This window comes from Tinamus guttatus, unplaced genomic scaffold, assembly GCF_059628265.1.
Source record: "Tinamus guttatus ecotype Peru unplaced genomic scaffold, ASM5962826v1 Tinamus_guttatus_pri_ptg000525l, whole genome shotgun sequence".
Taxonomy (NCBI): domain Eukaryota; kingdom Metazoa; phylum Chordata; class Aves; order Tinamiformes; family Tinamidae; genus Tinamus; species Tinamus guttatus.
This window is the reverse complement of record NW_028289059.1, coordinates 676,030-700,482: the sequence shown is the minus strand read 5'-3', so window position 1 is coordinate 700,482 and position 24,453 is coordinate 676,030. Positions and strand designations below refer to the sequence as shown.

The 24,453-nt window shown below is 40.1% G+C and overlaps 1 protein-coding gene across 1 annotated transcript in view; it reads left to right on the top strand.

The window, feature by feature from the left end:
- Positions 1-24,453, top strand: part of ARHGAP18 (Rho GTPase activating protein 18) — an 85,878-nt gene that overhangs the window by 57,315 nt on the left and 4,110 nt on the right. The window contains exons 5-13 of the mRNA XM_088533880.1: positions 4,950-5,119; positions 7,384-7,549; positions 10,016-10,107; positions 11,806-11,883; positions 14,347-14,506; positions 16,711-16,793; positions 18,064-18,270; positions 19,094-19,240; positions 23,893-24,017. Coding sequence (XP_088390006.1) covers positions 4,950-5,119; positions 7,384-7,549; positions 10,016-10,107; positions 11,806-11,883; positions 14,347-14,506; positions 16,711-16,793; positions 18,064-18,270; positions 19,094-19,240; positions 23,893-24,017 — 1,228 coding nt within the window. The remainder of the gene's footprint in view (positions 1-4,949; positions 5,120-7,383; positions 7,550-10,015; positions 10,108-11,805; positions 11,884-14,346; positions 14,507-16,710; positions 16,794-18,063; positions 18,271-19,093; positions 19,241-23,892; positions 24,018-24,453) is intronic.

The window sequence follows — 24,453 nt, the reverse complement described above, 5'->3', positions numbered from 1 at the left end:
CCCATAGAGCAGAGCACAACAGAATCGTTGGCTGAATCCGTTAGTTTTTCTTAGGAGAATACAGATTTTGATAAAAACTTTGAAAAAGCTCTCTGCTCCTCTTCAGTGCCAGTATTAAAAGGGTGGCTATGCTGAGTGGCCCTCTCTTCCATGGGAGCAGGAATTGCACTGTACCTGCTATGCCCTCATCCCTGTAACTCTCACATGCTGTAAAATATACTCAAGGTGTTACTGGGAGCCATTTAAGCTTCAATTTAATAAGATTTGGTGTAAACAGTGTGTTGCTTTTCTGTGTTGCTTTTATGTTGTCTTCTTTTGGGAGACTGGATAGCACTTAATTGTTAAACTGGACCCTACAACCACTTAAATCGGCAGGTAGATGGATGAAGCTCCCTACTACAAACCCACTTATCCATAATTAAGCCAGCAAACAAACCTCTGCTGTAACCTTGTAGTATTCTGAATAAATAGTTTCTTCAGAATTGGAATTAGAAAACAGCAGCAAACAATACAAGATGTGCATGGAAGCTGAAGTGGGAGAGAAGAAGATAAAATAACCCTGATTATCACCAAATCTATGTGTTTCCAAAAGTGCTATTAATCCTTCTCTTCCTCAGCAAACCTCACTCGAATAAGAACAGTAAAAAATTGGGAGGGCTGCCAAGCTGCTGGTTCAGCGCAAGGGAAGGAAGAGACGCCTGGTGCTTGTGTCAATAAACTGCTCTGTAGGATTCAGAGCTGGAAAATTACCAAGCAGCTATTACAGAGTTTTTATCACATCTGGTTCTTTTTTTTCCAGTGGCCCCGATGAACCTTCAGAAATGGGGAGCTCTGAAAGGCAGGCTCCATATGCCAGCTCTGCACAGCACAGGCTGGGATGCGTGCTGCAAACGCAGCCTGCTCGCATCCTGACACACTTCTGCTCCTGTCAGCAAGCTGAAGTGGGCTCTGCTCCCAAGATTAGAGCAGCAGGGAAAATTAGGCCAGTTTGCAGGCAAACAACCCAAGTTCAGTTGCGTTCAAAGTACTGCACCTGTTTCAGAGCTGTGCCCTGAAATCTTGCCTCCAAAATAATGAGCTAATTTGTTTTATGCAAACAGTAAATGAATGCAAGGCAAAAAGTACACAATGCCTACTGTTTCAGAGGTACTAAATAGCTATGAAAACCAAATCCAAGAGCATTATTTTTAAATGGAAGTCCTTTACACAAAGGATGTAGTAGCAATTTTACCTGAGAAATATGAGTATCTTCTTGGATGTTAAGGAAAAAAATCTAAAGATTAAATCGAGATGACAATGTTTTCAAATCTGTATATCTTAATACTACGAGAGTGAGTCTGGCCCTTCGCCACCGGTGATGACTTTTCTCCTACTCTGGTGTTTGAAGGTGGGATTCGCAGGCGTTCCTGCCCGGCAGCGCCTGGTGAGGGTGGCTGGTCCTCACAGGGAGCGTTCGTGGGCCCTGTTCCCTCCTGCTTTCTTGCCAGCCCGACCCGCCCGCTTTCCTCCCTGAACACATGTGAGCAGACTTGGGCAATAATAGAAAACATTGTGGTTTTGTACTATGCTGCCTGCTCCTCATCAAACAGAACAGCTGAATGAGTTCCTACCTCCTTCACTTTGTCTCTTAATAGAGGAGCATGAGATTTTTTTGGAAGGCCCCTTGTTCACTGCTTTTAGGTGATTATTTGTTGTATTCGTTATTATTTTATATTGTAGTGTTGAATGTGTCCGTTGTAAACAAAATTCAGAATCATATACTAAGCTTTCAAAATATGTTGTTTTAATTGTCCCTAATACTTACTAAAATCCCAAAGCTAGCAGTATCTTCAACAGACAAAAGTAGAGGAAAAAAAGTAAAGAAAAAACAAGTCATTCTCTTTGGATTCCTATGCAGTGGTGTAAATAGCAATGTGGATAAGAAATCTCAGGAAGTGAAAAGCAAAGAATTAAGCAGATGGGAAGCGAAATACTAATTAGCTTAAATAAGTGAGAAGCAAAAGTGCGTTTGTTTTTGGGCTACAATTGTCTTTCCAAACATAAGTGCTTGGCTATAAGTGAAGATGAAAGATTTGAGCCTACTATGTGTAACATGAGGGAAAAGAGCCGTATTGTTGTTGAGCTCCTTAATAGTAAAAAGCTTTTTTAAAAAAAAAAATAAAGATTTGTTTCTACTTTTAATTTATGTGATAATTAAGGAATCTGTGGCTGGAGTGTTAAGGTTATAGTGAAAAGGTAACATTTTTTTTCTATTTAAAGTCAGCAACAAATTAGCATTATAGAGAAATGTTTTGCCAATTTAAAAAAAAATCCACAATTCCTCTTTTTCACTTACAAATTAAAGTCTATCAGTATAACTCCAGTGGAGTATACTCTGGATTCTGTAGCAAAATCAGGAAGTAGCAAGGTTGACGCTTCTGATATTTCCATGTCCCCCACCCCACTTCTGAACAATTTCCATCACTTTATGTGATCATCAAATAGCACTGTGTACCAGGGAAAGCATGCAGTATTGATTGTAAAATACGGTTTCCAAATCCTCATTAATAGCCAATATTTGCATTTTCAGCATCACTGATATTTCACTTGGGGAATACTGGGCGCCGCTGGCAGGGTGACAGAAAACCAGATCTGCTTCCTCTTGCAGCTGCTGCCTTGCTAATAAATGCACAGCAGTAGCACCAGGGCTATACGACCAGGAAGAAATGCCTCAAAACAGCAGCATTTCCAGGCTTTTAAAATGTGTGCAGCCCTACCAAGGCATCTGCTTCGAACTGTACCTAGGAGGCCTGAAGCAGGAGCTTTATTGTTTGTTAATACCACTTCCATGCTGCTCTGCTATGAAGTGCATAGGTCACATATAGGTCACATTAGCATGACAGAAGTCTTTGGGGAGGGAGGAGCTGTTTTCCTTCAGTTAAGATGCATTACACAGTTTAAGTGATGTACATACATACATTAACTTGGGGGTGGAAGATCTGAGCGAGGGGAGGATTTGCCCTCGGATAAGTTTGGATACTGAGGTGTCATGTATCTCTTAGTGACAGCAGTGGCTCTAGTTTCAGGATCAGCTTAATCTTTAGCTCCGGGATGTCTTCCAGGTTTTGTCCAAATTGAGCAGAGCTGATCTGGAAAGACAGTGGTAACACCCAGAATGTGTAAAATTTGGAAATGCCATCTCTGGAAAGGCTTTCCTTGGGTGTAAGTAAGGTCAAAATGCAACCTCAAATGCACCTTCTCCTTCTGCCTCGACTTCAGACCAGGCAAACTGAAGTGAAAGTGTTTGCACTAAACATCGTGTCCTGCTAGAGAAGGGATGTTGGTGGTTGGATCCGTTTTAATACACCACGTCAGAACCTCTGGGTTTGGCCCTGAGTGTCTGAGAGAACTTTCAGGTCTCATCCTAAATTAGTGACAAAGCGTCTTTATTATTTAATAATACTAATACTTATTATTTAATAACAGTTTTAAAGGAGAAACTTTCAAATTGGCGTGTTTTTATTTATTTATTTTTTATAGTTAGCTACTTGATGTGTTGTTTGCATTGCGTGCTTGCGGCTTGGCTTTTTGCAGGCGCTTGGAGCTATCAGTGCAGAGCAGCACTTCCCTGACGCCCGCTCTCTCAGGCAGATCAGCTGCAGCCTTTCCTCTGCATCAGAGTTAAACGCGGCTGAAACTCTTTTCTGGGAGGTTTTTCTGACTCGAGCTAACTGCACAGCCTGGTTATTCCAGGGCATGCAAAATTTCCCACAGTGGTGAAAACAAAGTCACCTATTATGTTACTTGATACATTCATATAAAAAAAGCGTATGCGCTGCTTGTAGTTCTCCTCCTCAACTCACATCCCTTTCCTTCCCTCTTTTTCTGCACCTCTGTTCCCCTGTGAAGAGGCTGCAGCCTCCTGTGAGTAGCAGGCAGCAGCAGAGTCAGAGTCATGGCCCAAGTGAAATGAGCAGGACTGATTTATTTATATTTGCTCTGGTTTAAGGAAAGTCTGAATTTCATAACAAAGCCTTGCAAGGTGTTTGTAGTGTCTGCTGCATGGAACCTAGTCATGGCTGTGTCCTTTAAGAAGTAGCACATCACAGGCAATGGAGGAGATGACAGTATCTTTCTCTGGCTGAATTATCTTTGAGGGTTGGCATTACCTTGTATATTTGCAATCTACAGTTTTCTTCTTGTTTCTTTCCTGATGTGTTTTGACTTCACACTGAAAATGAATGGTTGGTTTGCTATGAGAGTAGACTTCTTCTTTCTGTAAAAGCAGAACTGCCTCTCTTTCTTTCCCTTTTTTCTTCTAAACGAAGTATTCTAAATTTATCTAGAATATGATGCCTGTATAAGGAACAAAGAAAGAGAAGTAAGCTGTTGTTATGTGCTTAGTCCTTCCTGGTATCATGGAAGTATGTCCATTTTTGAGGAATCTAGACTCTTCAGATTGAGGAGAGGACAGGAATGTAGGACAAGGCCCTGAACTGTCTAGTCCCCGTTATTCCCAGATCATATTTCTTTGGGTCCTAGAATAAGCATTTTGGTTTGCTTTTGAAATTATGGCATCAGAAAGAAATGCTGTTTTGCTTGCAAGATATTGTGGTCCTTGAAGTTGGAAAGTGTCTGAGGACAAGAAGCTTGTGATGTTGGAGTTGTTTGGCTCTGAAAGATCCTGAAATTCGTTGTTAGTTTGAGATAGATGGCTTCGTCTTTTCCATGATAGATAAATAGGTGAAAACCCCATGGCTGGCAGAGTTGTTCTAGAGTACCTATGATAATGGAGCCCTGTAGGGACCTGCATTTTCAACTGACAAAAAGAACCTAGAAGTGAATGACTTTGCAACCAGGAGGCCCATCTTTTGCACAGGGTTAACTTCCACCTAGCTTTAAATACTTACTTTCATGCACTGAGTTAGCAATGCTACTCTTGACTGTTATTTTGTTGTTGTTGTTTTCAGGTCCAAAGTTCAGTCTTGGGACAGATGACCAGACAAGCCCCCCTGAAGATACGCGGCGCTCTGAAACTGCCATCAATTTGGAGATCTCATTTGCAGAGCAAGCAGCTAATCTCAAAGACAGCTCTGTAGGCAGAATGTGCAAGGGTGGAGGAGATGACACTCTTCTTCCTGTACGTGTCCCCTACTTATTGCTATTATTACTAGTTTTTAGTGGTGCCTCTGTTTGGAGAACGTTTCTCTGATGGTGGTTATATTAGATTTAGAAAGGCCCAGCTTCATGGGAATAGACCTTCTCAGGATAACTCCTGTTTCAGAATTGTTCTCAGCTACATTGCAATAGTAGCTTTCCTGCCTATTGTTGTCTTTCTGGCAAAGTGCACTTTATGTTTTAGTAGTAATGAACTATTAATATTAAATTGGGAATAGTGGCTTAGTGGTAGTTAGCTTCACTGTAGCTCAGAAAGCTCAAGTTATGTTTGCTGGAGCAGACTCTCTGACTAGAGGCAATGTAATTTTTGGTAATTTTACACAAGCTGTGTCTCTGCTTCATGTTTTACAGCCTCTTTTCCTGTTATTTGAGGTGAGACACTTTATCTCTGTAATAGAAACCTCTGTCCTCTTTTGGAAAGGATTAGTGTACGTCTGTAGAAATCTTGTGCAATTATGCAATGCAGATAGGTGAGGAAGAAGAAGGAGTAATAAAAATATCTGTAGAACGAAAAAGTATGAAGTAAGGTGGCTGGACATTAAGGATTAGCTTGTGCTAAATTGTACTTTCCACTTCTTAATAAAAAGGATCACTCTGAAAGAACTGAAATACAAAATAAGATCGTCCAAGGCATTTTATTACTGATCCTCAGTTATCTCTTGAGGGTCCCTCTGCCTAACACTTTGTGAACATGCAGTCACATATGAGCTATAAACTAAGTACTGGTATGAAAAACGTTTTTTTGTCTCACAGCATATACAACCAACAGGTCTGAGTAAACTCATGTGTCTGAAGTACTAATGTTTCACAGGTCTTCAAGCAATTTAGGTAAGGACACAGACAGTCCTTCAAGTGGTGGTTACCCATTGATATGATAGTTTAAACATTCTAAACCAGACTGCAAGGAATATTCAGAAATGAATTCTAAAATGCTTAAATGCTGGAGTTAGTTTCTATAATTCTGCCAATAGCAAGAATACTATGGCTAGCCTAGAGCTTGTTTTTGGATGCTTTCCTGTTGCATGCTGCATAGTATAGCTACACTTTTAGCCAGGCTTGTGGAAGATTACCGAAATAAAGGACTATGAGATTTCTCTTTCAATGATGAAAGGAGTGGCAAAATGTTAGGCAAAGGAAGGGAGTTAACAATTTAGAACTTCCATTTGCTGTACCTGGATTTGTGGCAGTTATTTTTAAATATATCTGTTTATATATGTCAGTGACACCTCAAGGCAGGAAATGGACATATCTACCATTAGCAAGCTGCGTTTGTTTAAAGCTTAGATAGGTGCTATTGCAGCCATGTACCACAGCTAGCAATTCAGCTGTGCTGTTGCTGGGTACATACAGCATGAGAAAACTGTTCTAAAATGCAATGCTTCTCTTTTTTCCAAATGGAGAGAATGTATTGGCAACTGTTCTGCATCATGCTTTGAGTCATACATCCTGCTTCTGCAAGGCACAGCAAGAGACTTAGGCATGAGATGGAATTCAAAAGTTCCGTGAGGTGGGAAAATTTTCTCTTAAAAAAAAAAAAGTTTTTCTCGTTGCCTCGTTCTCTGAGAGGGGCTCCTAGCCATTTATTGAAATAGAATAAAAATAGTCTGTAATCATTTTATGCAATGAAATAGCATAAAATGATTACATAAAATGCATATGTGCCTAAATGCATCTGGATTTCTTTTCCAGTTGTGTGGGCTTAGGGTTGTTCACGGACAGCTATTTTCACCACTGCAAATTACAAAGGGAGGCAGAAGATAGGGCAGTTAGAAGGAAGACAGAGCCAGGCTCTTCGTGGAGATTCACATGGAAAGGACAAGAGGCAATGGACACAAGTTACAACAAGAGACGTTCCCCTTGTGTGCATGGGAAGAGAATTTCCCCAGGAGATGGTTAAGCACCTGAATTCAAGAGAGGCTGGGGAAGCTCTGGCATGGGAAGTTTTCAAAGTGCAGGTGGACAAAGGCTTGAGCAACCTGGTCTAACTTTGCAATTAGCCTTGCTTGGAGCACGGGGGTAGGTTAGTTTAAGTCCAGAAGCCACTATGAAACTAAAACCTCCTCTGATTCTAAAATCATCTGCTTTGCAAATTGTTTGTGTCTCATGATTTAGTCAGAAGCAGCAGGCTTCATTAGGAAAGGTTGTGCCCTGAGAGGAGCACAGCCTTCAAGCTAAGTAACTTGGCATGACTTGGTTACTCACTCTGCTGCAAATCTCTGCTTTTAGAATTTCAAACTGCCGAAGGACAAAACGGGCACCACAAAGATTGGTGACCTGGCCCCTCAGGATATGAAGAAAGTCTACTCTTTAGCACTGATTGAATTAACTGCTCTCTATGACATACTTGGGACAGAATTCAAGCAGCAAAAAGCTGCAAAAATCAAAACCAAAGGTGAGTCATTATGTTTCATATTCTAAAACAAATGTATCTACTTCTTTATGATTTCTCCAGCAGAAAATGTATATTAATATCTAGATAGTAATACAGATCTCGATTTTGGGCATCATCTGGCCGTAACATGCTACTCAGGGCACGTTTTGGTCAAATTCATGGGCACAGTCAGTCCAGCGGAGCCCCTGCTCCCTGTCTAAAGTCACCCTTAGTCCCGGCACGGATAGACCGAGGCCTGGGAGGGCAGAGGGGCTCCCTGGCAGCGGGCTGTGCAGGAAGGGCCAATGGCAGCAGTGCGTATGCACCCGCCTTCCCCGGCAGGACACATGCATGTGCTCGCTGTGGGTCTCCCTCCCTGCTCTGCTGGCAGTGGTGAGGATGGTGCTGGGAGCCTTTGCCACCTGGCTTCTCGTTCTGCTTTGAACCACGTGTCCTGTGTCACGTACGTGGCCCTTGCCCACGGTGCAGTTTCTGCACGGGGTGGCGTCGCGGTGAGTCGCGCTTTTGCAGAGGGCTGATACAGAAGCCTGTTGTAACGTGTCGTTCCCCTCTGCAAGCCACTGGAGCATATTATATAATCCCAGGGTTTTCCCTGGGAATTCAGGGTACGTGCAAGCCGCTTTCAAGATGCTAGAGGTTTTCGGTACTTTGTTTGTTTTCTGTATTTCTGGCTTCTGCTAAATGTTTTACATGAGCTTGAAATGTGTTCCCAGCTAATCACAAACCTACTTTGGCCAAAACCTTGTTGTCAAGGTTCAGTGAATGTGACAGAGCAATAGCTCACTTTAAATAATTGAAAACCACGGAGAGGGCTGAGAGCAGCAAGGTGCAATAGATTCTTGAGAATACACTCTTCTCGTCACAGCAGTAGAAAATAACTTCTTAAATGCAAGAAGTACACACAGAAACATCTAGGAGATTTGATCCTGTAATGAATTTTCATCTTGCAGGAGTGCTTGTGCTTTCACTAATATACAGTGAATAGGCAAAATATTTTATTCTTTTCATTTTTGAATTGTAATTTTAATTGATTATGCTTACTGAATCTCATTTTTATTTGAACTTCACTCACAGCATTTTTTAAACAACAAGGAATCAGAATATTAACTTGATTAAAATTTCCCCGTTTTCACCAAATCCAAAAAGGTGGACTAGACTACTGGAAATATATAGGCAAAGGATAACCTAATACTGTGTCATCCTCTCTCCCTAATAAAACCAGTTTTGCAACATAATGGCTTCTGAGCCTTATTGCTCTGCCTGGCCCCCTCCTCTTCACTCGTGACGTGTTGTTTGGCCAATTGGTTCATACAATGCTGGAGCTATTGGCTGTTCTCCTTGTTCTTGAGTAGATAAAGGTGATGAAAACATAATTCCTGTGTGGAATGATGTGCTGCTGCCAGCTCTGTCTTCGTATTGGCCTCCTATCGTTTGTTTCTCCAGCTTCATCTCAGTAGAAACTTTTGCTATTGACAAGATCTGCAAACAATAAAACTATGAGATACTCGCTATGGAGCATTTGTATGCGCCTCTACACATTCTGTAGGTAGGCTTTTTATTCTGATAAGGAGATGCAAGAACTGCTTGAATTGGCACTGAAACTGATGTTTCTTTGTCAGCAAAGGCTGACATATTTTTGGTATTTGCAGCTCTTCAGTGCTTGATGCTGGCATGCCATCGGGCCACGCAGGAGTTTTTAGCTACGTGTTGTGTTGTATGCTGTTTCAGAAGAGTGGCATATTCAGCCATTACCAGGACTTCTGACAGAGGAGGGCGACCAACTTTGTGCTAGGGGTTGCAACAAATGAGGGAAGCCATTTGTTTCCGTTCAGCTGGTCCATAAACATATGAATCCCATTTACTTCAAAAAGCTTGGCATTGAGGCTAAATTACCTGAAACTGGGTTGCCTTATATTTCTTCTGGTTTGTATTGGTTTTGCAGTATGGTAATGGCTGTTTTGTAACCAGCAGTTACTGTAGCTCTTCTTTCAAAACGCTCATGGAAACAAATGTTGAGAGTAAATCTGGATGATAATTACATCTCTTCATTTTAGTAGCTAAATTTTGGGATATTTCCCTCGTGCCATTTGCATCTTAACTGTAGGAACTCGCATCACGTGCTGAAGTTGTGCAGGGCAGGGTCACCATTGCAGCCGTTCTACGAACCAGAGTCACGCAGGTGGTTCGTCTGTGCAGTTTCCCTCACTACTGCAGAATATGAGGATGGCAATTTGAAGTTGAAACAGAAGATTCATGGGTGAAGGAAGAGATGGATGAATCCTTTTGGCCAAAATGCTTTGTTTAATGGCATGATGTACAAAGGCATTGAGATATTTTGAACAAAAGGTCAACAGTTCTGAATGTACTGAATAGGCTTATCGCTTCAAAAATGTGGTTTTGTGCCATTAGCTCATATATTGGAACAGATGTGGATATTACCTTGGTTTCTTTTGCCTTATTCTTCAGACTCTGGCTTGTTTGGTGTCCCGCTTGCCGTTTTGCTGGAACAGGATCAGAAGAAGGTGCCTGGCACTAAGACCCCACTGATATTTCAAAAGGTAAATAGGCATGAGCAAGTCAACTTAGTACATACCTGCAAATAAGAAACAAGTAACATTTTGTCCTGGATTTATGTGTTCCCTGCAACCAAGTTTTCACTGTATTTACTTTAAGGGAACCTAACGTATATGACTCTAATCAAAGTTATTGCGGTGTTTATTTGCAGGTTTATTTATTAATTCAGTAAGTCTCATACTTCATATCAGACGTATTTTGAGTTAAATGAATAATGTTCAGTTTTGTTCCAACTGTTCTCTGCTTTATAGGTCTTGTGAAGGATTACTGATGTGCACCAGGGCCAGAGCAGTTAGGGATTTCGAGTGAATGATACTAGAAAAAAGTGTCAGTAAGATGTGTCAAGTAAACCATGATTTAGGCAAGCTTTATAGTAAGCCTGTGGAACTTTACGGTTTCTGTACTATCGGTGTGAGAATTCTTACACTACTAGAGTTCTTACGATCTGTATAAGAAGCCACTGCAGCCAATTCCATTCCACAAGGGTGCTGTAACTCTCTTCGTCTAGAGGACCACCATTTTTCTTCCAGAACAAATACTTCAAGCTCTGTAGAAACTCTTCAGTGCTTGGCCCACAGCTTAACCTTGCTTTCTAGGATGTGGTTTTCTACTCTCGGAAGTGTTTTGGGGCAAGAGGCAAGTGGGTGTCAGGGAGTGGGTGTCAGGCTGGGTAGTTCTCTGGTAGCAGCAGCAGCAGTGCTTTTTCTGCGGATTTGTCGCTTTAGGTTGTGGTGGGACCTTTTGGCCTTTACTGTGTCATGTTAACGAGGAAGACACTGGGAAAGATTATAGATTTGCTGCATTAACACAGCAGGTTTTGTCACGTGAGAAGAGAGAAACCACAGTGTGTGGACACTGGGAGAAGCTCAGTGCTGTCTCATCGCCATTTCAGAGGCCTTTTTCTTAATTCTTTTTCAAGAAACAGAAAACTTCAAGTAATTTTTTTTTTTTTTTTGCTGTCTGTGTATCATTGGCATGAAGCAAATAAAGCTAACAGGAAGGCTGCTTAACTTAAAAAGAAAAGATTTAATAACAAAAATCACCTAGTGATTGAAGAATTATGGTTAAAAATGGTAACATAATATAGCTCATGGAATTTCTGCCTGGAAAATCTGAATCCTGCAGTATAGTATAACTGTAATTTTTTGTCTGATTATTGTATTCTTCCATAGATCTGTCAGGATTTCATGGATTCTGTCTCATTTTTTTGTCATTTAAGGACAGACTTTTTTAAAAAAAGGAAGCTAATCTTCTAAGCAGAAGCTGCGAACTTCTTAAAAGATAGAATGGGGACCTACAGGTGCTGTCCTGCAGACTGTGGGATGCCTCTAAGATCTCCTCGCTCTTGAAAAATGACCAGAGTGTGTGTGGGTAGTCAGAGGACCATACAGATCCATATTTCTCCACAGGAAGTTTCCGCTGAAAGTCATTCGGGTCTGTGGCTGCTAATGAAGCAAAGACAGAGCAGTCCTAAAATAGCTGAAGGGGACATTTCCTGCAGGGAGGAGGCTGGTGACCAGCAGCCAAATCCCGTCTGCCTGCCGCAGGGGTGCAAGCGTGAGGGGGCATGGGGAGTTACGGCAGCTATCGCGCTGCTGGACCTCACATCCCCATACACGTGACAACTATCACTGGTTTTTACCTAGCCTCTTTTTTCATGCAATTTGCTTTGTTTTTGACAGCTGATTTCCCAGATAGAAGAGGCAACACTGGAAACAGAAGGACTGCTTAGAATACCAGGAGTTGCAGCAAGAGTAAAGGTAAAATATTGCACAGATTGGCAGCGCCGCGAAAGCTTATCTGCACTTGCTGCCTTAGTGTTGTCGTGGAAATATATTTTAATGACAGGTTGTTATTCAGATCTTTAAACGAAAAAGCAAAATGTCTTTGCAAAGAAAACTGGGTTACATTAGCCAGGAAGCTGATTATTTCATTCAGTGTAGTTTTAAGAAGATGACGGGAGTTCAAGTTTGCAGCTGAGTCAAGGCTATGCTTTAAATTCAGTTGTGCCAAAATCTCATTAATTCTTGGCACCAGCTTTCCAGCCTCTTGTTTTTTTTTTCCCTGAACCAGCAGTTCATGCATAGTATTTCTGCCCCTCAGGAAGCTCTTCTCTGGCATCATGAGCTTATTTTAATCGCTAGGCTTAACCTGTGTTGCAGGGCAAAGCAGCTAGCACGCACGAAGAACCTCTCACATTTATTTTTATGAATAGCAATATAACTAGGCAGCTCACTAAGCCCCGTCTTGTTAGGCAAGCCTGCTCACAGTGACACTGAGCAGAGCGAGGGCTGCACACACACAGGCTCTCCCTGGTGTTGGCCTTTGTGCAGCCAGCGAGATACGCAGCAGGATTCACACCAAGAGGCTACACGTTAAAAAGATGCTCTGAGCTGGCCTTAAATGCTAAACAGAAAGAGCATTTAAGTGGATTCAGCTGTCCGAAGACGTCTGCCAGCATCTGTCATGCAGAACTTTGTCCAGCAGCTGGCTCGTTAGAAGCAACTGAAAGACAGGAATATTATGGCAACTGGCTTTGTTTATTCACCAGTAACCAAGAACTTTCTTTACAGTTTTCCTCTATTCTTTACTTTTCACTTTTCATCGGTTCTGCATACTGGAATGATTTTGTTTATTTGTTTATTCTTGAATTTGATTTGTTTTAATACAATTTTCCAGGCAAGAGATCACTCACTATTTGACTTTTATTCTTTTTTTGCCTATTTATTTGAAGGAACTTCTTTGAATTATGCAATTGCTTTGTTAGCTGTTAAGTTCACTTACTTACTTAAATACAAACCTTCATAGAGAATCACAACATTTATAGTATTAAGATGGATGTTTTCTGTCAATCTTTTCGCAAATTTTAATGAACTTTTTTCTCCTATACAAAAAAATGTTTTCCTCAGTAGTTTTACTAGACGGACACAGATAACCTCCAGAAAACAAATATTTTGTTATCCTTTTTATAGATTTCAGAGTAACTTTTTAAAAATACAGTTCATATCTATAGCACCCCTATATATATATATTTATTTTAAAATTCAAACATTAGTCCATTAGAATACATAGCTGATGTTTTGCTCTTGCCTCTCAGATGAAATATTTAATTTTATCTAGTTGTTTAATATTACATTTGCCACAGTGATTTGGCTTGAATGCAGATGGAGAAGCTAGTGAGACTGTGAGGGAAATTTCTCATATGCATTTTTCTAAAGCTTGTTTTTCTTGATGAGCAGGAAATCACAAAACTCGACATTTGAGTTAGGGTCTTAGTGCCTGTGAGCCTCCGTGTAATCGGTGAGGATGGAAGATCTCTCTGGAGGACAACTGACAAAATCCAACTTTTATTTCAGTCTGTAACACTTAATCTTAAGTGTCTATTTTCTTTCAACAGCACAGATCAATTTTCCATTTCTGCAAAATTAAATGTAATGAAAATAACTTTTTTATTATTTTTTTTATTCACATTCTTTATCCAGTGTGCACTTCCTGTCCAGATAAATAACTAAAGCCAAATTTTTCCACAGTCCTTTTTTTAAGTCATTTTGTCTCACGCGCTTTGCAGAGCCAGATAGTGTTTTTGTGCTCATTTTCTGTTCAGAGGAACTGGAGCAGTAAGAAGGGGAGTGCAGAGGGCTCAGCCCCTTGGCTCGCGGTTGGAACGGGGCGCTAGGCCAAGCTGCCGTGCCTGGAGGCGCGAGGTCCCCTCCAGGCCACCGGGGCCCAGCGGTGCAAGCCCGCAAGGTCTCGCCCCCGGGCTTTGAAAAGAGGCCAGGCCTCGCCTAGGTGTTAGCAAAGCAAGTGGCAGCGAGTGTACTTGCCATATCTGTTCATGGGAAACACACACGCACATCAGAGCAAGCCCCTCTGGTAGGCAGCCTCACAGTTGCTGGGTGAAGTAAGAGCTGCATCTTCATATTTGTGGGCAGGAGGAAGCCGTAGCCCTTATGCGAATGCATGTGGTATCTGGCTCTTACGGAATCTTCCATGTGGCCCCAAGGCACGGGATTCCTCTGTGATTCCTTCCTGTGCGAGGTGGCAGTCTGATGCCTGTTACTGTTTGTTTGCTTCTGATCTTCAATTTATCTTTTCGTACCAAAAGATTAGTGGCAATTGGAGTTAAGTGATATTTCGGCTGTCCTTTTTTTTTTTTTTTTTTTAATCATGTAAAACTTCCAGCAGCCAAGTGTTGTTGGTGCTCTCTGTTTGCTGCTTTTCAGAGTCTTTGCCAAGAACTGGAAGCAAAATTTTACGAAGGGACTTTCAACTGGGAAAATGTAAAGCAACATGATGCAGCAAGTCTTTTAAAACTCTTCATCCGAGAACTGCCCCAGCCACTCCTCACTGTGGAGTATCTCAAAGCTTTCCAAGATGTGCAGAGTGAGTACTGGCCTTTCCATCTCAGTTGTGAAGAAGTGGGACCGTAACCATATCGAGTGCGGAGAAGTGCTCATCTTAGCAGCATTTCCACTAATAATAGATTTACCTGAAAAACAAACTGAATAGCAGCAATATCACTTCACCTGAGAAAAGATAAGTGTAATTTTGCTGACATACAGAAAATATTTTTCATGAAACATGTATTTTAGTAGTTTATGCATAAAATAACACATAGTGTCACCCTCTGTTCAGATGTATTTAGGAGGTATACAATTTAGGAGGTATACAAAGAACAAGTGATATGTTAAGATGCTGTCAGTTTGTAAACAGTTATTTGGTTCAAAAGAAAACACTACAACAAGGGTACAAGAGTTCAGCAGGAAATGCAATGAATGGTAATTCATACCATTCATTTAGTGTAGTATGTGGAGGGTGTTTCATCCATTTGCAAAAGGTAAAGTTACAGCAGAATAGTCAGAACTGTTGATCATCCCTAGTCCCCTGAGGATCAGCAAGCTCCTGTGAAAATGTCCTCTGTGCCAGCTGGTCACCCAGAGAGCAAACACACCCGTTGTAATACAAAGAGAACGATTTGGTGATAGTGAAGTCAGGAATGAGGATCCACATATATTAATTTCCTGGCCACCACAGGTGTGTTGATTTAAGAAAAATCTGTTCATATAGTTCGTGGGTAAAATGATGTCTCATTTCTAACGAGCACACAAAGAAGAGACAGATAGATACTCTTAAAAGGGTTGTACTGTTTTAGTCTCTAAGCTGTGAGCTGCTTTTCAAGAGCACATACTATGAAATTAGAGGACAGGTGCTTGAGCCCATTACAAAATTTTGGTTAAAGGTAAAGCAAGTTGCAGCAGGCTGGAATGCTTTTAAATACTGCTGGCTACTAGCATCTCCAAAAGCTTGTTGCACTTACCAGATACTGACTGGAATCGGTGCTGGTTCTGCTTGCTGCTCCTGAGCTGTCTAAAAGCTAAGGTGGTTTTACCTACTCAGAACATATTCAGGTGCCAGGATCAAAAATACTCTTTATGTGAAAGGATTTTACATGTTTTGCCTCAGAGGATTTGAGCCAGCACAGACAAAATGCCTCACAGCTCTGTGCTTCACAATCCCGTTGTTTGCATTGTCTGCCTGACTTGCAGTTTAACTGTGGTAAGATGAGGTGTTGCACCCTTTATCAGTGTATTTCCTGATACTGTGATTAAACTATGTGGTTAGACTTAGGTAAATGCAATTTAAAAAAATCATTATTTAAGTGAACAGGCAGAAAATCCTTAATTGAAGTTATCAATTTTAATTGCTTTTTGACTATTGTGACATGGTGCTTTGCAACTAAATTTAATCCCTACTTTTAATGTATGTTTTTCTAACCAGGTGGATACACTGTTATCTCTACAGCACATACTGAAATGACTATGTAATTCACCATTTTTTCAGACCTTTAATTTTTATTACGGTAGAAATGGTGAGCAAGCATATCTTTTTTTTTTAAATTTAATAGATGATTAATCTTTTTTGCTCTTTCTCCTAATCTGAGCTGGATGAAATGTGCTTGAAATAGCAGTTCAGCTGGAATTCCAGCAGGATGCACCAAAGCAGCCCTGTTGAATTTTGCATTAGTGTGATAAAACTATGCCAAGTGCAGATACCTCCTTCATAATTTGTTTTATGTAAGGCCTGATTTATTAGGAATCCTCTGAGAAGCCTTGACAGACCATGTCGTCTGAAGGAGGACGTGGGAAGTGCAAGGACTTAGGAATTCTTCTAGGGGGTGGAGGAGTGCAGCAAGGTGCTTGTGTCATGCCTTTTGAGTGACTGATGCACCACTGAGCCCAGCGCTTCTCTTCAGTTGAAACTTGCCAGCTTTGATATGACACTCATTGCTGTAAGATATGCAGCCTTGAGCAGGCCTAGCAGGTCTTTAGTTTTATGAAGATGGTAGTTGATTTGCAGCTAAAAAGTATTGCCAGAAGACTGTTCAGTCATATAGCAGCTGAATCATAAGAGAACATTTGGAAAGGAGTACCGGAAGGAACATGTCTCCAGTCTGTTGCCATACAGTGACAATTGGCTTTGTGTATGCGTTCAGCGTTTTACAAGAGGATTCCACTTAAAAGTCATATTTTTTTCAAGAGGAGAAGTGGCAGGGTTAAAATACTGAGATTAATGTGCTTCATTGGCAGACCTTCCAACGAAGAAGCAGCAGCTACAAGCTTTGAATCTTTTGGTTCTCCTTCTACCTGAAGCAAACAGAGACACCCTGAAGGTTAGAATTGTTAATTTTTTTTTTTTCTGTACAAATAAGAAAATATTGGTGATTTCTCCTGAATTCACTGTAATGAATGCTGTTGTCTTTTAACATTCCAACTGATATGTGAAACATTATTGTTTTCCTTTTTTTTTTTCATTTCAAAGTTAATGTTGAAACTTGTGATTTTTTTTTTCTTTAAATGTTTTCATGTTTCACAGAACTACAAAAAATATTCAGGATCCTAGTTCCAAACATCCGAAAGACTCTGTAAAGCGGGGCTTGAAAATTTTCCAAGAGAGATTGCAAGAGCACATAATCTCTCAGCGAGTGACCTATTCTGTTACAAGTTTGTTTCCTTCTTTGCATGAGCATTCGCTGATTATTTAAATAGAAAAAGGGGCAGTATTAGAATACTATGGATGAGACTTGGCTTTTAATGAATGGGTTGAGCTCTTTGTTTTTATTGCCAGTTTTTATGTGTGCTGTTTGTTTCAACTCTCATTAAGCTAGAAATGTACACTTCCTCTGGATATTTGCAGCCCATTCCGTGAAATCTTCCAGGCTGGGCTTGTGCTCTCATATCAAAGCTATTCATCTTCTCTCAGAACATGCTTACTATTAAAATTGCTCCAAACAAAAATAAATTTGCAGGATTTGTGTAGGATGCAGAGGATCTTGGACGCTTTCTGTTCTGGGCAAAAATCCCATTAGTTCTTATTACTTAAACATGCCTTCCTTTTAAAATGTGTTTGCTGTGTGGAAGTGCTCAGGAGGGCTCCTGAGTTGAGTTGTAAATAACAGGGAGTGAGTTTGTTGAAGACTGGCAGTTTCTAACGGCCTGCCTGTCATTCATAATTCAGTGCTTTCCACGAGCTGCATACATGGCTGAGCTAGCCGCGTGGAAACCAGGACAGCTGGCCTCATTGTGCTCGCTTTCAGCTTAAGAAAAGCCAACAGTATTGTTTCCAAAAGCAGCTTTGGGATGCTACCTATGCTCCGAAATAACCAGTCTTTTGAAACTCTTACTGTGCAGGGCTTTAAAGTCACTTGAGTGTTTTTGAAATGTTACCCACAAAACTGACTAGAATGATTTCCTTCATTAGTTAAAGGAACAAAAACTTGCATTACAGCCTTCTGAGTAAATATTACCATACTTCCTACTATTGATTGCTTTTAGTATAGTTTTGTTAGGAATAAAGAGCCTTTTTCAAGGGTGCATCATATGACGTTTCACTCTAACTTTCTCATGTGTAGAAATAAGGTTCAAGTTCTGCTGTTATTTCAGGTACTGCTCGAATTCCTCCAAAGGGTGATTGATCATCGAGAGAAAAACAAAATGACGCTGAAGAACGTTGCAGTGGTGATGGCCCCAAACCTTTTCACGTTTCATGGGTTTGGCTCAAAGTCTATTGAACAAAGCGAGTTTGTTATGGCAGCTGGAACAGCAAATGTCATGCGCTTTATGATTCAATACCAAAAGCTTCTCTGGACAGTAAGTATCCTGTAGGGGGAAAAAAATCATAACCTTCACAAACAAGGCATCTGAACAAAGTAGAAATGTGAACTAGGAACTTATTTCTGTGAAACAGAGAAGGAACAACCCTATCTTGCTGATTTTTTGCTCACAGATAACTCTTAAGGGAGTGAAATAAAATCCTTATGTGTTACAGTGGAATTACCAGTAGTGGTTAGAGTGTTAATATTGTGTGTATGTAACGTATGAATTCAGAAGTAAGTCCTTGGGGGATCCTTGTGATTGGCCTATCACTATGTCTTTTTATTAGGAATTTATTCCTTTCTGCATGGAGAGCTTTGTCTCTTACCTTGCAGGAAATGTGCTGTGTTGGCCCATTTCTCTTTTGGGCCAAACTTCATGTTATATAAGAAATATTAAAACATGTCTTGGTAAAACAGGAACTTGAGTCATGGTCTCAAGCAGGCCCTCGCAGAGGCTGGAGAACTTCAGGCTTTGTTGTCCATCAGCAACTTTAAACAATCTTGACCTTTTCATGGAAGGGATATTATCAGCATTGCACAGACTGTGCTGAGTGAATGTTTCTGGCTGAGGAAAGCAAAACTCTGTATAAAGACATGATTCCACCTCTGATTCATTGAGAGCTTACTGTATGGCATGGAACATCACAAGTGCAAGTTTTCTAAAGTATTTTCAAAGCCTTATGTTATTTGAATCTTTAATTATTACAGGAAATAGATACTATTTCTCTAGTTCTGCTTCATAATCTGTCAATTTGTATAAGTTCTGATAGTTAAGGAAATGGTGCAGTTATTCATCCTTACTGCCTGTGTTCCTCTAGATTCCTAAGTTTATTGTTAACCAAGTGAGAAAACAGAACACTGAAAGCCAAAAGAAGGAGAAAAAGGACAAAGCTATGAAGAAACTTCTGAAAAAGATGGCTTATGACCGGGAAAAGCATGAGAAACAAGACAAGACCCCCAATGATGTAAGAAAAGATACTGTCTTACTGATGAAAGATCAATAAGACTCTCGTATCAGTTGAAAGCAATGGATATAGCTGTATAGATACTGCTAAGAGGATTTTTTAAACATTTATTTAACTAGGAATTTCGATAAGTAGTAAGTTAGTATGGCTTACCTAGTTTACACATACCCAGCAAGATGCATTTCTGAGGGTGGGTTGGCTGGTTGATTGTAGTTTTTATTTATTTATCTATTTATTGGACAGATTTTGCAAAACATTCGTATTCTGAAAAACAGTATCCCACAGATAGTTTTAGTCCCCTGAAATCACCGTAATTTCAGACATCTGAAGCAACTGGTTCTGTATTTGTATGAGGGACAAGTGTTGTGACAACATTCACAGTTACTGTACTTAGGTTTCCGTGCATTGTTGCCCAATGGAATTCATAACATACTGTATGTTTATTTGGTACTAGATTCAACGTTTGATATTTAAGAGCCTGAAAAACCAAAGTTGGCATTTAAGCCGTCTTTCTCCTACAGGAGTTCCCGCAGCACTGACCTCTGCCTCAGTGAGCCTTTAAGTATTCCTTGTAAAGAGGAGCATGCTGGAGCATGCACAAATGAATAAGAAACATTCAAAACGGGATAAAGTCACTTATTAGGCAGCTGCTGTCTGTGTGTCCACTCGCATGTTATCTCTCTAAATACAAACTAGTGTATCTCTTTTGTTAAGTATCTGACTGCTACCAGAGCCTTCAGTGATGGTAGGCAGATGCTTCAATCTGACATGGTTCATGTGTTCTTTAAAATGCAAAACTCCTCCTGTGACATTTTAGTAAGATTTTTTTTTTCCTGTGCCTTAGGGTTTTTTAACTGAATGCTGTCCCCTGACATGAAAACTTTTCTGAAAAGTTATCTCATGTGTCTAGCAATTACTTAGTATTTGTAATTTCAGTTAAGTAAATAATTACAATTTTTTTTTGGTTTTGGCGGCCTGTACAATGTAGTATCTTGTATTCATTTTTCCTTTCTGTCTGACAATGCATCTGACATACACCTGTATCCTCATACACCTGTATCCTCATATAATGAACACAAATCAGCTTTAAATTATGTGAAAATACAGTCTTGTGGTTTGAAGACATATTCAAGAATCTGGTGAGTTAGAGACATCTTGTGGTTGCTTGTAGAAATACATTAGCCTGAGTTGTCTTTTTTTTTTTTTTTAGCATGTATGTATAGTAAACTATTAAAGCTGTTAAGCCAGAAATTAGAATAGGGAATATGAATATGTTGTAATATCCCACCAGTCTGCTTGGTTTACTCCTGCAAGTATATCTTTTTTTTCCTTTTTTTTTTTCCCAATAGTAGATCATATTTTGTGCAGGTTGAAGCTTTTGAGGGTGGCTTTCTCTTAAAGGGTCAGGAAATAAATTTGAAGTATATACACAGATTTTAAAGGTGTACTTGGTAACTTGCTGGTAATTTTTAAGTGCCCATTTGACATCAGAATTTTAAAAAGGGAGAAAAAAAGATTGTGCATGTTTGAGAGATCAGTGATGATGTATTTTCTAACTTGTTACACCTGCATATTTAAGGCCTTTCTATGCAGTAGCCATAAAAATACCTAGTGAAGAATTTATGTGGTGGAGAATGTTCATAAGCATCTTACAGGATACATTTCCAATGTTTGGAAGATAGTATTTTAGATGGCTAATGCAGAAATGAATCTCTACCATTTCAAAAGAAGATTAGTGCTGGCGCGTGCAAAAAGCTGGATCCTTCATACCATTGAAGCCAGTATCTGCTGCAGCCATATTTTTCAGTGTTCCTAACTCATTTTCTGTGAAGTATTTGACACATCTGTGAACGTTGTATATGGCTTAATTTCTCAGACATCACTTTATCTTTTTTTCATATCTGTCTGTTTATGAGAATATAGATGAAGGAATCCACGCACAGAATCACAACTCACCTAAAATTTTAAAATAAAGCTTTTTAACAGTGATAGAATTGCTTTAATACTGTCTTAATAAGAGGATTCCTTGCAAACAATTCAGCTGCTGTGATGAGCTGACACTTAAAAGAATGCTGCCATCACCTGTTCAATGTAGAAATAACAGTAGAATCTACTGAAATAGGCAAATGATGTTGCAGTTTTAAGCAGAAAGGTTTTTTGTTTGTTTGTTTTGATAATTCAGTTTGGTGTTTTTATGCCGCCTTAATCCAGCAGAGAATTACAATTGAAGTCTCAAGTAATACACTCTTGCCAAATGTAAAGATACTATTTATTTTTTTCCAAGCTTTAGAGATCTCATGAGATTTTCTGGAAAGAAAATTAATGGCAGTACTTTTCAGAAGCCCTGATCTAGGAGGAACCTGGTTAGTGGTACAACGCAGTGCTACCAGGTGTATCTCATACAGGACAGAGTAACTACCATGTCCTCTAGCCTTTTTTGTATCACCTGTTTGCATTTTCACAGTATAACATTGCTGACTTCTGCTAAATTGGTGATCCACTGTAATCCCAGGTGATTTACCAATTGCTCCCTGCTAAGTTGTTTCTCCTTGTAGAGTTGTACAGCTGATTCTTCCAAAGTAGATGCAACACTTTGCAGCTGTTCTCTTTGAACTGCATCACACTTCCAGACTTTCAGTTGCCCATTTAGCAAGATCATTTTGAATGCCAGTTCTGTTCTTCCAAAACGTTTGTGCCCTGTTCCTGCTTGGTATCATTTACACCTTCTGTGTAAACCGTTCTGTGATTCTGTGACCTCACTCTTCAGCGTGTTGTCAGTCCTTTTCTAGGTGTTTGACTTGTGCACTGCAATGTGGGCTCCTGGCTTGGATGGTTTGAACTGTCCAGGCCGAGGCTAGTTCCTTCTGCAACTCTGCACTCACCTTTTTGTGGTCGCTGTGACTTTATGGCCCCACGACCCTGTGCTGAGAAAAGTGCTGGGTATCTGTCCTCGGTGTAGCTGGGCCCCGCGAGCACTGCCCAGCTGAGCACGCGCTGCTCCGTAGATGGAGGTGGTGAAAGGGGCAAAATGCAGCCTGCTCGGCGCGCTGGTTTCCCCTCGGTACGAAATACTTGTGTGCTTCCATCTGCGACCTTAATGTTGGAGCTTTGTGGATGTTTCTTGTTCCTTCTCTCCTATACGTAAGCTTTTAAAATAATTCATCATATGCCTGATGTACAAGGGGGGAGAAAAAAAAAAAAAGCCTGTTGGAAAATCTCCATTAATTTCAGCTGAGACAAAATGATACAGAGTTGAATACTAACATAGAAGCTGATTTAAATTTACCATGCTGAACTTGATAAAAGACCTGTTAGGCACGTGTGTAAATATCCTTTTTACCTTTCAAAGTTACCCTTCCTGTTGCCAGAAAGTGTGACCTCAGCAGGCTGGAAGGAAACAAAACAGGTTTAAGCAGGAGTTAACTTTTTAGCAGGTGGCCACAGACATTTGTTTCCATAGGTGGTGGCTTTAAAGAACACATTAGACAAATTTACATTTTTGCTTTTTGAGATCCGTTGCAGCCTTACAAGTCTTTGATTCCATGATTGTTATGAAGCAAATGCTCAATTTGCCGATTCAATAATGAGCCTTTAGTTTCCTGAGGAAACTGTGCTTTTGATTCCGATCACATTTATACTTATTCTATATTAGTTTAACTTGAATGGCTTCAGAAGAGCTATTCTAGTCTCACTGGTGCCCAAATTTGTTCATTGATTATGGAAGAATGAATGTTCAGCTTTACAATTGCAGTTAATAGAGGAGGGGGAGAATGAACTGTCATAATCAGCCTTGACTACTGGTATTTTTACATTTCTTTGCCCATCAAAATGAGTACATCTGGGTAAATGGTAGTGTAATACGAATAGAAAAAATATCTTAAGATTTGCAGGAACAGAAATTAGGACCTTATTCACAAATAAATTATGCCTTTTGTATCTTCAAATGTCATGTACTGCCAGTTGAACAGAAAAAAACCAGTCCTTTGGAGCCCTCCTTCTCTATAACTAATATGATTGATATTCATCATCATGGGTTTCTGGGTTGAAATAAAATACGAATCCATTATGTAGTCAGACCTGCTGTTTGACTAGCTGAATATATTCTGGAGAATAAGAAATGAAGATGCAAAGCTGCACTAGTGAATATCTGTGTTTTAAAAGGAAATGGTGTTTGAAAAGAGGAATCACTTAAAGAAGACTGACCCATGAATATGTTGTGATTTCTTTCTGGCAGCATATCAGGTGAAATGAAACTGGGAAGACTTCTGAGAAGAGGGGAGGGAGGGCAGGCTGCCAGGCTTTCAGGCATGCAAGTCCTGTCCACATTGGTCTCATACGCTGCATAACCAAAATGGGTTCTTAATACAGAACTGATCATTATTGTTATCAGCAAGGTCTTTGAAAAATAATTCAACACTACTGTTCATTTGTTCTGAAGTTCTTCCTGCCATCAAAAAGAGGTTTGAAGGTCTGATGTCATTTTACTAAATTCCTGCATCGTTACTGTGTCTCTGCAGCGCAGCAGACAGTAGTTAGGCCTACTTGCAGAGCATTGTACTAAGTTGCTTATTCCATGCTGCGTTTTGAGAAACTCCTGAAAGCCAGCAGTTTCCTGCTAGCAGCTTCCTTCCAATATCGTTATTGCTTTGCAGGCTGATGTTCCTCAGGGAGTGATACGGGTGCAAGCGCCTCATCTTTCCAAAGTTTCCATGGCAATACAGCTGACAGAAGAACTGAAAGCCGCTGATATAGTAGCCAGGTTTCTCAGCCAGAAAAGGTATGAACACGTTTTTGTTTCACTAGCATTTCAGCATAAGTGACTTTTCATATATTACATGAATTTAAAAAAAGTTTCAAAATAGCTGGAATCAAGGTGAGGTCACTGAACTTTTGGGTTAAACTCAGCTTGCTGGAATACATGCTTGAGGAATTAGTGTTCCTAATCTTCTAAAGCTAATGAGGCCTTCAGGATTATGTGAGCACCCGTAGAAGAAAATGAATTGCTGTGTGTTTAATTGGGCCTGGAATACTTTTCTAATTTTCTGGGAAGAATTAACTGAGAAAATATGTCTAAGAATCAAGTCTATGAAGAAAAGAGGGAAAAGTATTTTGTAAAAATAGCATTTATGTATTACAGCAATCTAGGTATAGGAATATAAATGTGAGAAAGTGTCATGTGTGTTCAGTGATTTAAAAGGAAAGCTACACTGAGT